Source organism: Pyrus communis, chromosome 16 (assembly GCF_041283825.1).
Source record: "Pyrus communis isolate YQ-2024b chromosome 16, ASM4128382v1, whole genome shotgun sequence".
Taxonomy (NCBI): domain Eukaryota; kingdom Viridiplantae; phylum Streptophyta; class Magnoliopsida; order Rosales; family Rosaceae; genus Pyrus; species Pyrus communis.
Window position 1 is genome coordinate 4,323,610 of NC_142580.1, and position 12,696 is coordinate 4,336,305.

General features: G+C 36.2%; 2 protein-coding genes across 2 annotated transcripts; both read left to right on the plus strand.

Annotated features, from left to right (window-relative positions):
- The first annotated feature begins 6,033 nt into the window (after positions 1 to 6,033).
- Positions 6,034 to 7,683, plus strand: LOC137730448 (transcription factor PRE6-like). Its single transcript, XM_068469436.2, has 2 exons — positions 6,034 to 6,357; positions 7,077 to 7,683. Exons 1-2 carry the CDS (start codon positions 6,220 to 6,222, stop codon positions 7,227 to 7,229), a joined length of 291 nt encoding a protein of 96 aa, XP_068325537.1. The 5' UTR covers positions 6,034 to 6,219; the 3' UTR covers positions 7,230 to 7,683.
- A 2,041-nt stretch (positions 7,684 to 9,724) lies between these two features.
- On the plus strand, positions 9,725 to 12,344 carry LOC137732001 (RNA-binding (RRM/RBD/RNP motifs) family protein). The gene is made up of 5 exons (XM_068471276.2): positions 9,725 to 9,868; positions 10,061 to 10,189; positions 10,310 to 10,385; positions 10,959 to 11,066; positions 11,194 to 12,344. Exons 2-5 carry the CDS (start codon positions 10,074 to 10,076, stop codon positions 11,620 to 11,622), a joined length of 729 nt encoding a protein of 242 aa, XP_068327377.2. The 5' UTR covers positions 9,725 to 9,868; positions 10,061 to 10,073; the 3' UTR covers positions 11,623 to 12,344.
- The last annotated feature ends 352 nt before the right edge of the window (positions 12,345 to 12,696 follow it).

The window sequence follows — 12,696 nt, forward strand, 5'->3', positions numbered from 1 at the left end:
GGTTGGAGATGAGATGGCCTACACCAACATGGGAATCACAGTGAGTGAGAGTCACATGTCTGAATCTGGTAAGAGTAAGCAAACTGTGCAGTGAGGAGGAAGATGGTAACCCTCTCAGCCTCCCCCATGTGTTCCAAACTTTCGGACTCATGGAAACATAACATGTGCTGCCTGCTACTGATGAAGCCCGAATCGGACTTAATCCATTTACCATGTAATTAATATAGGATTAAGAGCGTGTTTACTTACCAGCAATAGGAATTGGAATCATTTTGACTCTTGAGTTTCATGTGTTTATGAGAATGTTAGTACGAGAATCGTTTCAATTCTCAAGTTCTCCAAATTCCTTCTTTCTCTCAACGGATTTTCACTAGATCGGAGCTTTTAGGAAATCCTCCTCTTTTGGCTTCGCTTGAGCGGTTGATGCGATCCAAGACAAAGAGGAAGCTAAACCCGTGGTGACGAATAACCCTCTCAACCTCTTTGAGGAAAGGACCATTATATCTAAGTCCGAACCGTTATCATTAATTAGACTAATTTAGAATGTCGTCCAACATAAGAAAAAGAAAGGAGCACATGGCCAATTAGGTAGGAGAGCTGCATTCCGTCCATATCCAGGAGTTGTGTCCCAATGAATGGACTCAAGTAGGCTTGACTTTTGGGGAGACGGAAAGTCTTATTATGTTCCAGATCGCTTGATGTCTTCAAGTGATGGAAGACAAAGCATGCCCACATGGCCTTAAAACGACAACACACACCAAAGTCGTCTATGTGAATCAGACGGCCTCAATCTTCTTCAACCCCATATGTAATAAATTTTGTGTTTCTTGCCCCCCTTTGCTTCTTTTGGTTGCTAATTCCCTCGACCTATCACGTGGGAGAAGAAACCTTTTTTTTTTCGAATTTTGTTTGGTCCCAAGCTCCTCTCACAATTCCACCTACAGTTGATTGGAGACACAACAGTAAAACGGCTAAAGTCATAAACAGTAAGGACCCAAAATCCCACGTCGGAACAACAGCCTATGTCGGTGTAGGTTCTTTGCAAGCCGATTTTGTATGATCGGGTTGTACCTGTGAGCTTGTATCGATTGGTATCAGACTAGTGCTGGCTCAACGAGAGAAAAGGGTTACCATCAATGTCGATAAAATGGGCCGGTGAGATTCAAAGATATGAAACAGGTATAACGAAGATTTTTTGGTTATCGATCACAAACAAAATTATCCTAATGCTTTAAAAGACAATAGGATGTTATTCATAATTTTTAAAATTTTTCATGAGCCACAAATATTACAGTAACAGAACGCAATTATACTTACACATACTAATGCGGGTTCGATCGCAACCAACTCGAAGGCCGTGGACACAGAAATTAGTCGGCTGTTATGTTAGCAATGACACAGTCGTATTTAGGTAGCATGTGGATAATGCATTATCACAAGCCCGTTCAGATTGGATAATGCATTCTCACGTTTCTAGGACCGTTTTGAACATAAGTTTGGCACGGGCTTTTATGGGTTTGCCAACTGCAGAAATCACGAGTGCAAATGCCGGCCTTTCGCCGTTTTTCTGAATTTATTTATTTATGAATAAAACGATATCGTTAGTAAGTTAAATGTTAGATTAATCACCGATGAAGTTCAAATCTATGCAGTCATGCAATGATACAACATCTTTCTATCACTGTGGTAAAGGTCCACTTGCAAAAAATACTTTTGTTCTTTCTTCTTTTTTTTTTCTTTTTTTTTTTTTTAAATAAACCCACAGTTTAAATCAACAGCAAGCCTTCAATAGAAGCGTCACGTGAGTTTTGTAGGGCCACCAAAAAAGAAGTTGCTACGTTGTCACAAATATGATCAAATTATCCAAAAAAAAAGGAGAACTCCTGTGTTTCTGAAGTTTTTCCCTAATAAGACCGGTCCGCATGTGCATACACGTGTTTTCTCTCGTAATTTTTCAAGTTTTCGAGCAATTTTTATTTTCTCTTTGAATATTTAATCCATGTATAATAATAAAAGAAAATTAATGAAAATAATTTTAAAATTTTGAATTTTAACTAAAAATCATCTAATAATTTTATTTAACGATAAGAACAAGAGAAAGAAAGCAAAAAAAAAAAAAAAATTTATCACACATGCACCAGGTGCGCCTCCTTTGCTGCTGCTTTGTTCATCTTATCAAATGTAGGCTGCTTCCATATATTTATACTCTCTCTATATATACACACACATATATACATATATACCCTATTGTATTATATATTATGGAATATGAAACACTAAAGGGTACACCCACCCCCATTTCACAGTCCTATTTTTTCTCCCGTTGTTAGCTATCATTAAGAGATTTTTTATTTTTTATTTTACTTCAAATTGAAATACATTCTTCTGTTTTATTTTCGTAGTGTTGTTTCCCAATAGTAGTCATGTGTCTGGGACAAGGGGTGGTACACCATGTGTCTTTATACAAGTTGTGAGATTCTTGTGTTAAAAAATTAATAACATAAAAATAAATTTTCCACCACTTACATAATAACATGTGGTGTATTGCTTGCGTTATGGGCATAAGGAAAAATTTCCCACCACTTATATAATATCCAGTATTTTAATTTGGTAATTGAAAACAACTTTTTAGATATAATTATAGAGAACATAATTTTCTCAAGGTTTTGATTTGAAGGATCACTTATGGGTTTATCGTTTTTGGCGCAATGAATGCTTTTACAGGACCAAACAAGGTCTAAGTTTCAAACCTTATGAAACTGAACCAAAAAGTAGACAATATTTATGAAACAAGACCAATAAGTAGATACTATTTGTGAAATGAAACAAAGAATTAGGTTTGATTTCTAAAACTAAACAAATAGGATGAAACTATTTATGAAACTAGACTATACACTATTTATGAAAATTTACCATGAACTAGACATTATTTATGAAACATGACAAAAAACTAGGCACTATTTATGAAAGTGGACCAATAACTAGGAACTATTTATGAAATCGGACCAAGAAAGAGACACTGTTTATGAAACTGTACCATTACTATATACTATTTATGAAACTGGACCCAATAACTAGGCACTATTTATAAAATATGACCAAGAACTAGGCACTATTTATAAAAGTAGACCAATAACTAGACACTATTTATAAAACTGGACCAATAAATAGTATACTACCATTTTCATAAATAGTGTTCAATTTCATAAACAGTATATGTGATAGACGCGAGGGGTCCTGCGCGTTAGGCCTTTTAAAAAAAAAAATTATGTCATTTTCATTAAAATTTAAGTCCTTTTATCTTTTTTATTAAAATTTATAGATTTTTCATTAATATTTAATTTTTTTTCATTAAATAAAATTATAGCATAGTTTTTCTTTAACTAAACCCAAACTCTTTTAATAAAAGTTTCAAATAATAATACATAAGCAAAAAAAAAAAATTGTTTAAAACTGGAAAGGGGTAGAAGCCACCGGGAGGCGTATGTGGTCAATTAAATTTGGCTGCTCCCAACTTGTCCACGTGCATGCGCATGCCTTGGTTTTCCCTGGATGTAATCCTTTGATTGATTATTACCTTCTGTTCTCGTGCAAGTTAAAGAATAAAAAATAATAACCACTGCAGACAGATGCAGTAAAAACCGCAATCGGGTTTTTACAGTGATGACCCCAAGCCCCAGAAAATGACTAACGTCGACAGACCAACTTAATTACCAGGAAGCACGCCATAGAAAAGGTAACCAAATGTTGACAGTAAATTCTCACATCGGGAAACGAGGGATCTTACATGTGTTTCTCATATTGTTAATTAGTTTGATGATAGAACTCTAACCATCTTCATGGTATCAAAGCATGTTATGCCACGAATGTCACACATGCTCCACATTATTAGATTTGTATTGTTCACGTTAGACTTGTTACACACATACGAGGATGTGTTTAGAGTTAATCCAAAATCGGAGGAAGGATGAACTTTGCATGTGTTTATAAAGAATTTGACTACTTTTAATATTATCAATTGATTCTATGGTAGAACCCATTGTACTTTTTTTGGTCTTGAAAAAGTAGAAAATTCGTGATTAAGTGCAGTTTGCGACCCCTAATGTATATTTTGATCATGTTTTGTTTAATTGTTGTTTGGCATATTTAGACATGAATATTTCTCTTATTATGAGCACTAAGCGCATATCTATAACCTAGTTGAATGTAATTTTTTTATTTATTTTAATAAGAATAAGGGCGGTGGCTTCCGAGCGTGTAGGACTATTCACCTTCGAATTTAAAAGAAGAAGTTTTGCATCCTACTTCATTATATTTTAAGGAGATGAGAAAAACTAATTTAGTAGACCAGTTAGACCAACCAATTAATACGAATGCTCTTGTGATGTGTGGATTTGGATTCTCGCCGGATCTTTTCCTTGAAGATCTTAGGAATCAACAAATATGAACCGTTGATAAAAAATATCGGGCCACAATTTTTTTCTTTTTTTATATTTTTCACATAAAACAATGATGTTTTATTTAAAAATATATATAAATCATTTAATTGGGGACCGCACGATAAATTTTTTTTATCAACGGTCCATGTTCGTTAATTCCTATAATCTCTAAGAAGGAAATCTGACGATAATTCAAATCCGTGATGTGTAAGACACGTCAACTAATTGTTGTACTATATTGGATCAGATAATATTCAAATATACAACATTACGATGATACTACAAAATATTATAAATTTTGATAGTAAAGTGGGAAGAATTAAAGGCAAGATGTCATATAAGAGAAAGTACAAGTTTCATTGGGAGACTCCAAAAAGGATATGCTTGAACTTGAAGGGTAAACTGCTAGAAGCATGCTTAATCTATACTTTATCTTCTTTTTTTAATTAGGGCGTAAATTGATAATAAGCATGCTTAACTCCTATAATGACAGAATTACAATGAGTAGTAAAGTAAAATTAGCCAAATTTGTTGCCTAGGAATCCGGTTCAGATTTTGACACAGACGAGACCACACATGCAACCCTAAGTGCTTAATTGGAAATCAGGCTGGTCAACATTTAACCATGTCATACCCATACACTTCCATTCCACGTAAGAAATATTTTTTAGTGGGTCGAGAATACGGGGAAAAGATCCTTTTCGGATCTCTCCTACCAAATTTTAAGGATCCGGAAAGTTTTTCACACATAGATATAGCCGTTAGTAATAGTACCCCATCTTGGAACTTTTAAACAAGAAAAAATGGAGAAGAGGACACTCCCTCACGAGAGATTTTTCAGTGTGATAATTACACGGAATGGTAGTATCATTATATAAATGATGAGATACGTGTATTAAAAAGTTAATAACGTAAAAAATAAAATTTCTCACCACTTATATAAAAACACGTGGTATACCACTCGTATTTCCGTCATAACTAAAAATTTCTCTTCCATCACCCACTCAAGTAGTAAAATACTATAAATAATAAATATAAAAATGCTGTAGAAGGCTTAGAAGCTACAGAAATTAATTAAATAACTAATTCAAATGACAAACAAGTAATAACATAACATGGGTTGCGAGCTGGGACTGACACAGAGAGGCCCGCTGAGTAGGGCGCTAACAAGCACATTCCTTTTACCCGCTTGAACTCCAACAGAGTTTGCACACCAGAAAAAAACGGAGTTGTGATGGCGTATCTCCATTTCTCCATCCCCTTCCTCAACTTGCCAAATAAAATTTTTATGACATGGATACATCACTATTGTGACGTACTACACTAATCGTACAATAACGTATTTAAATTTTTCTTTATACAACGTTATATGATTGACATATAATGTTATAATAACGACGTATCATATCAAAGAAGTTGATCTCCGTTGTGAGTTTTGTAACCCAACTCGATTTTTTTTTAATTCAATTTTTTTTCCTTCCATCAATCTCATTTCTCAAACCCTATTAATATCAACCCCTTTAGCCCGCATTCGGCATTCCTTCTCTCTTCTCTCTCTCTCTCCTCTCTTTCTCTCCTCTCTTTCTCTCTCTAGAATCCCTTTTAAGTAGCACCTCATTATCCCTTTTAAGTAGCACCTCATTATCTCATTCTCTCTCAGCTCATACTTCTCCCGCTCATTTGTCTCTCTGGGTTTTTTCTCTAGAAGAACTTCAAACTCTAATATTATCATTTCTTCTGAGTTTTCTGTCAGAACTTCAAACTCTCCAAATATTTGACAATGTCGAGCAGAAGATCCTCTCGGTCGAGGCAGTCGTCGAGCAGGAACAACAACAGTATCAGTGATGACCAGATCACTGATCTCGTATCCAAGTTACAGCAGCTTCTTCCTGAGATTCGCCCTAGGCGTTCCAACAAGGTACACACACGCACGCACGCACACACACATATATATATATTTAATATTTTGTCTTTTTAAAATAAAATTTTGTTCTTCCTAGCTCTCTTGTAGTCTTTCATGTTTGTAATATAATGTTACAAAAATGAATAAAATTATTCTTTTATGTGGTCTCCATTTGGTTAGATAATATGCAGAGGTTGTGATGAAATTAGGGTTCCATTATAAAACCAATTGGTAATATGGGGAGTAGCCCAATACCACTTAAGCACATAGCAAACCTTGTCCTTACCGATGTGGGACAACTCTCAACACACCCTCGCACGTATGGCCGATTTTCAAGCCTACACGTGGACAACACAACAAGGTGACGTGGAGTGCGTGTGACTGTTTGGCTTCACACGAGGACAACTTGTTTTGATACCATGATGAAATTAAGGTTCTATCATAAAATCAATTGGCAATATGGGGAGTAGTCCAAGACCACATAAACACATAGCAAACTTTATTCCTCATCGATGTGGGACAACTCTCAATAGGTTGATAAGTCACACTCATCTCATTTATTCTGTAACCACAACTTGAGGAGTGGGACTCCAATTGTTCCCCCATGCCATCCTCACCAGACCCTCACATTTATATATATGTTTCTGTCTAAATTGAGGTAGATAATTATACACGTAATTAATTAGTTATGCATTAATTTGTTAGTTAACGTGTTTGGATTAATATTTTGGCAGGCGTCGGCGTCGAAGGTTTTGCAAGAGACTTGCAATTATATTAGAAACTTACACAGAGAGGTGGATGACCTAAGTGAGCGCTTATCAGAGCTTTTGGCCACGACCGACATGGATAACGACCAAGCAGCCATTATTAGGAGTTTACTTATGTGATGGTGTATATATATATATATATATATATATATATATATATATATATATGGAGCTTCCTAGTTAATCATGATCCGTATTCGGTATTAGTATTGTTAATCTGGCTAGTTAGCTAGCTAGGGTTTGCTCATTAGGCCAGAAGAAAGAGTTTTTTCTTTTTTTCCTTTCTTTTTCTTTTTTGATTAAGAAAGAGAGTAGTTTAATTAATTATGTGTAGCAGTCCAATATCCTAGTAAATAGAGTATTGTATTTCTACTTATGCGTTTCAGGTTTAAAATTTTCTCATTTCCTAAATTATTGTAGTAGTTTTGAACGTTCCGTCTTCCAAATAATAGTAAAAAAGTTTAATTATTTATGTAACATGGAGTACTCTCCAGTCCAAGTCTATGCTATTACTTTCGACGACTTGTAGTAGGTAATTAACTTTTATAATAATAAAAGCACTTTTAGATTTCTAGTTCCTTTTTTCATAGGAAACTTCTAGTTCTTTTTGTGTTGGATCATATATAATTCAAATCTCACAATCTATATCCATCTAGAGAAAACTGAAATCTCTTAATATTATCTGTTATATTTGATTGTGACACTTATAATGAATATTTAACTATATATATGCAATCGATAATACTATTTGTATATACAAAATTGCCAATATTTTTATGATACGTTTTTAAACAAGGATGAACCCTTTTGTTATATGCAGAACATACCTGTATAAGAGAGTATTTCGACAAATATAATAATTTTATGTGTCTAGATAACATTAAATATATATCAGCAATGCACGTGATTAGTTAATTATCGAAATAGTCAGTCATCTTACTTATCAAATTTTTATATTAAAATGTTAGATGTGGACTTCTAGAGGCAATATATATTGGGGCAGATACAATGTCGATCGAACATGTGACTTTACCCCAAATATAAAATATATACCAATTTGGTAACGAGGTTGTAGCAAAATAATTCCCGTGAATTTGTTGGCTAATTAATTAATCAGCATGCATTAGTAGGACAATTATGCCATGGCAAATGAACATATTGCAGACAATCTCTGGTGCGTTCACATTATCAACTATTAAGTTCATTGTATTAAACATATTTAAAGTGGTCATTACGACAAGTCGGTCCAAAAGAATTGTCATGCTCGTCCTTAATTATGAAGTTAATTGGAAGAGTTAGGCACGAAAGAGTTACCTAATAATTACTTCAATACGTGATTATCCCTCCACCAATGGTGGTGGAAATGAAGGAATGTGGAATGGTTTTACAAGCAATAGTCTCTAATTAATCTAAATTACGTACGGGGGAAGAGAGATCAAAATAATAGTGAAGAGGGGGGAACACTGCTCTAATCAGTTTAGCTAAACCAAAATCTGCAAGTGTGGAAGGGTTAGTTAATCACATAAAATAAGTAAAATACAAGTTTAATTATACAAACAAGTCTGATTGTTCCATGTGATTGTCCCACACTAGTGCATGACATTATCGTTCGACTCATCACTCATGTTGTCTACTTTTAATATTACACGTGGATTAGTAACGTAATTAGCATCACTTGGCGGTCTAACACTCAATATTACTGTAAGGTCGATGGTATACCAGCTGATAGCCTGATAGCTAGATGCTCACGCAAAACAGAAATTTACTATTTGATTGTGTACGTACTACGTAGCCTGATAGCCTGATAGCTTTTATTAAATTGATATCAAGGTCTAATCGTTTCTAAAGTACCAAAATTCAAACTCTAGAAGAAGAAAGATAACAACTTTAATTTGCAAACTCCCCGCTACTCCCGCTAGTAAAAAAAAAATGGATAAGACATCGCATGTCTCTCAACGTGACAAACATATTTCTTGCAAGATAACAAAAATCTGTTGATCCACATACCGTACTCAATTAGGAAATACCGAATTCATTAATTCAACCGACTACAAAATCGTCCACATCAAATTTGAACTCACAATGTCATTTTTTTCATCAATTGCTCACGCGTTTTTGATAGAATTCGAGCATCTGACCTAAAATAATTGGCAGTGAATGAAGAGGCCCAAGATCTTCAAAGCACTTAGGCTACTGTGTTAGAATTGTAACCTTGTGTCGAGATGTACGGGTCAAAGGACAGTCTCACATGGACAGTTTCTAGAGGGGTGGTTTTATTCACACACCTATTTACCCCTCACACAATCCCTCTCAATTTTCGACCATCAAATCGTTGAATTAAAAAAATTAATAAGAGTATGTGTGAAATAACCAGGGCGTACACCTCCAAATAGGCACGCCAGATGGAGACTGGGCCTTCAGTCGAGATATACGTTTTGCGCACTTTGGTCCAGTCCAAATTAAGTGTTCCCAACTATCCAGAGGCCTTGAGCGTTGGCAGTTTCCTGGGCTGGGCTTTATTCTGGTCAACGTACTCTCTATTGGGCCTAGTCATGGCAGTTAGGCCCAATTATAAGGGTTCCGCCAGGTCTCCGGCACATGGTTGGTTACTTGTTCAAAAAGCGAGCAACATTGCTGACTCGCTGCCCAGTAACGACACGCAACACCGCGCACTCACAGAGTCGTGGCCTGGTCTCTACGAACACTACAACTTCCTCCTCCTCTGATACACTCGATCCCGAAACATCTACTGAGCTCAGGTGCGTCAATCAATTCTTCACGCTTTAAATTTCTAATTTTTTCCTTATTTTTTTTCCGTTTAGTGTTTTAATTTTGTGAAAATTTCTACGATGGAATTGTAAATTGGAAATTCGGATGGTTAAGTTCTAAGATTCTAGTTGGAATGTGGATTAATTGGACTAAATAGGGTTTAATTTCATGAAATTTGTAAGATTTTTGGAGAAGATGAATTCTGGTGGATACGCCGTTGAAGTTACGGGTCTGTCTCCGAAAGCAACAGAGAAAGATGTCTACGATTTCTTCGCCTTCTCTGGTTCCATCGACCATGTCGAAATCGTCAGGTTTCTTGACATTTCTTACTGCTCAATCTCTAGTGTTTTCAGTATTTTATATGATGCTTATAATTTCTGTCTTATATTTTGGGATATAAATTTGTTCTTGTTATTTTGGGGAAAATTCAGATCGGGTGAATGTGCATGCACTGCCTATGTGACGTTCAAAGATTCGTATTCTCAGGAGACTGCTTGCTTGCTCAGTGTGAGTATTTCTTCGACTCGTTGCAACTGATCATTTATGTGCTTGCTGCCTACGTTTAATGGTCAAATTTGGATTAATGCACTATGCAGTTAAATGTAGTCTTAATTGTTTTGTGTTGATCTTGAGCGATGATTATAGCGGTGCTTATAGTTCATTTCTGCCAGTTGCCCCTTTAAAATTTGTGTAAAACTTGCCAAATTGCTTTCGGCAATAAATTTGCGCTTATATACATAGCAAGAGAAAGATACTTTGACAAAAGAAAGATAATCATACTAAAGAATTCGGTGATGGAACTTTGACGCTATCCAAATTTAGCCTAAGATTTCGAGATACAGGGCTCAACCAGTGACCTTAACTAAATAAGTTGTTGCTTTGATGAAAGGGCTTCCGAGTTATCATAGTAGCCTCTAGCTGGAACTTGGTTATATCACATTCCCATTATATGGTCTGTGCTCATATGTAGTTGCTCACTGATGCGTAGATGGTAACTGTTCATCGGTTTCTTAGTATCTTTCTCGGCGATGATCTGTGAGCGTTAATTCATGTTTTCCCCTTAAAATCTTATTGTCTCAGGGTGCCACAATTATTGATCAAGCTGTGTGCATAACACGCTGGGGGCACTATCAAGATGAATTTGATTTTTGGAACAGGCCTCAGCATGAAGTGGAAACTGATTCAACTGTATGTATATTTTGTTTCTTTCTAAAGCGCAAATAATTTGGTTTCTCGTTTGCACATTTTCGCACACACACCAAACTATTGTACTGAAAAAGGTTTGCAAGAGTAATCCATAAGTATGTCTTGGCAGCCTCCACATGGAAGCCAGAATGTTCCTAGTGCTGGACAAGTGGTGAGTGTGGCCCAGGAAGCAGTCTTGACCATGTTGGCCAAGGGATTTGTGCTCGGAAAAGATGCATTAGCCAAGGCGAAATCATTGGATGAGTCTCATCAAGTTTCGGCAAGTGCAACAGCTAGGGTGACTGAACTGAGCCAGAGAATTGGCCTAACCGATAAGATTTACGCAGGGGTTGGAGCTGTGAAGTCAGTGGATGAGAGGTATCATGTGTCAGAGATCACCAAATCAGCCATATCAGAGACGGGAAGAAAAGCCACAGAAGCTGCGAACGCTGTGGTGAATAGTAGCTACTTTTCTAAGGGAGCTCTTTGGGTGTCGGATGCTCTAAACCGAGCGGCTAAAGCTGCTGCTGATTTGGGAAATCAGAATGTTAAGCAGTGAGGTATTTGATAACATGGTATCTCCTGTTGTGTTTGTATATAGAACAGAATATTGTAGCCATTTCGTACTTTCGATACCTTGGTGTTAGTATAAGTACTTGCTATACATAATGATAACCCAGAAGAACATTACAGGGGAGACATGAAAAGAATTAATATTTACAAAACAATCAGAGAAAACATTATTAACATCCTATTGGTTTACCAACCAGTTGTACCAAAGTGAGAAGAGTTTGGATGGTCGGTCGCAGGGCATTACAGGGTTTCTTCTAATTCGAAGTGCCTGTTTGTGGCAAGGCATTACACTCTTCTTGCATTGCAGTCTTCCGTCGAGGTTATTTAGCAGCTTCGGAAGAAGGTAGAGCAAGAGAAGTTGCGGGGGAGGGTGTTTGGTAACAGAGAAGGCTTTTGGTTTGAAGATTGTTCGATTAAGTGAACGAGAAGGAGAAGGGGAAGAAGCAGAAAAAGAAGAAAATACCTCTCGTCTGGAGATTGTTCGAATAGTCGGAGAAGGAGAAGAAGCAGATCGATAAGTTGGAGCATGATTACGAGCATTAAGAAAGTGTTGAAATATTGTGGGACTCCTGTAGAAAGAAGGTATGATCATCGATTTGGTATGATCTTGAAATTGAAGCTCAAGATATGATTGGAACTTTGTGCGGAATGCTCTTCTAAAACTGCAATAGAATGAATCAAATCCTCGATCTACTGGACTTTGTCTTATGAGCTTCTTTACTTATTCATATTCTTTTGATATAACAGGAAAACATGTTATCTGTATTACCGATTTCCAATTTTTAAAGGGACCAGCTAATGGTTTTGTCACGGCAGTCTATCATTTTAGGGGTCGGAAAAACTCGCAGAGGCATTTCAGCCTCCTTTTGGCTGTCATTGTGTAATTCACGAGCACTAAAAATCGAACCTATGATATGTTGTGTGAAATGCGGGCATAAAATTTGCCCCGAACTACTAGGCACACCGATTTCCAACTTGAGTTAACATATGTCCTTACGTAAATAACATTTGTTTGGCAACATACCATAGGCATGAGACTATAGCATTGTTTATAAATTGA

Coding starts and splice junctions, on each gene's coding strand:
- LOC137730448 (XM_068469436.2), top strand. CDS start 6,220: ATGTCGAGCAGAAGATCCTCTCGGTCGAGGCAGTCGTCGAGCAGGAAC. Junction 6,358..7,076: donor GCCCTAGGCGTTCCAACAAG/GTACACACACGC, acceptor ATATTTTGGCAG/GCGTCGGCGTCGAAGGTTTT.
- LOC137732001 (XM_068471276.2), top strand. CDS start 10,074: ATGAATTCTGGTGGATACGCCGTTGAAGTTACGGGTCTGTCTCCGAAA. Junction 10,190..10,309: donor GACCATGTCGAAATCGTCAG/GTTTCTTGACAT, acceptor GGGAAAATTCAG/ATCGGGTGAATGTGCATGCA. Junction 10,386..10,958: donor AGACTGCTTGCTTGCTCAGT/GTGAGTATTTCT, acceptor TTATTGTCTCAG/GGTGCCACAATTATTGATCA.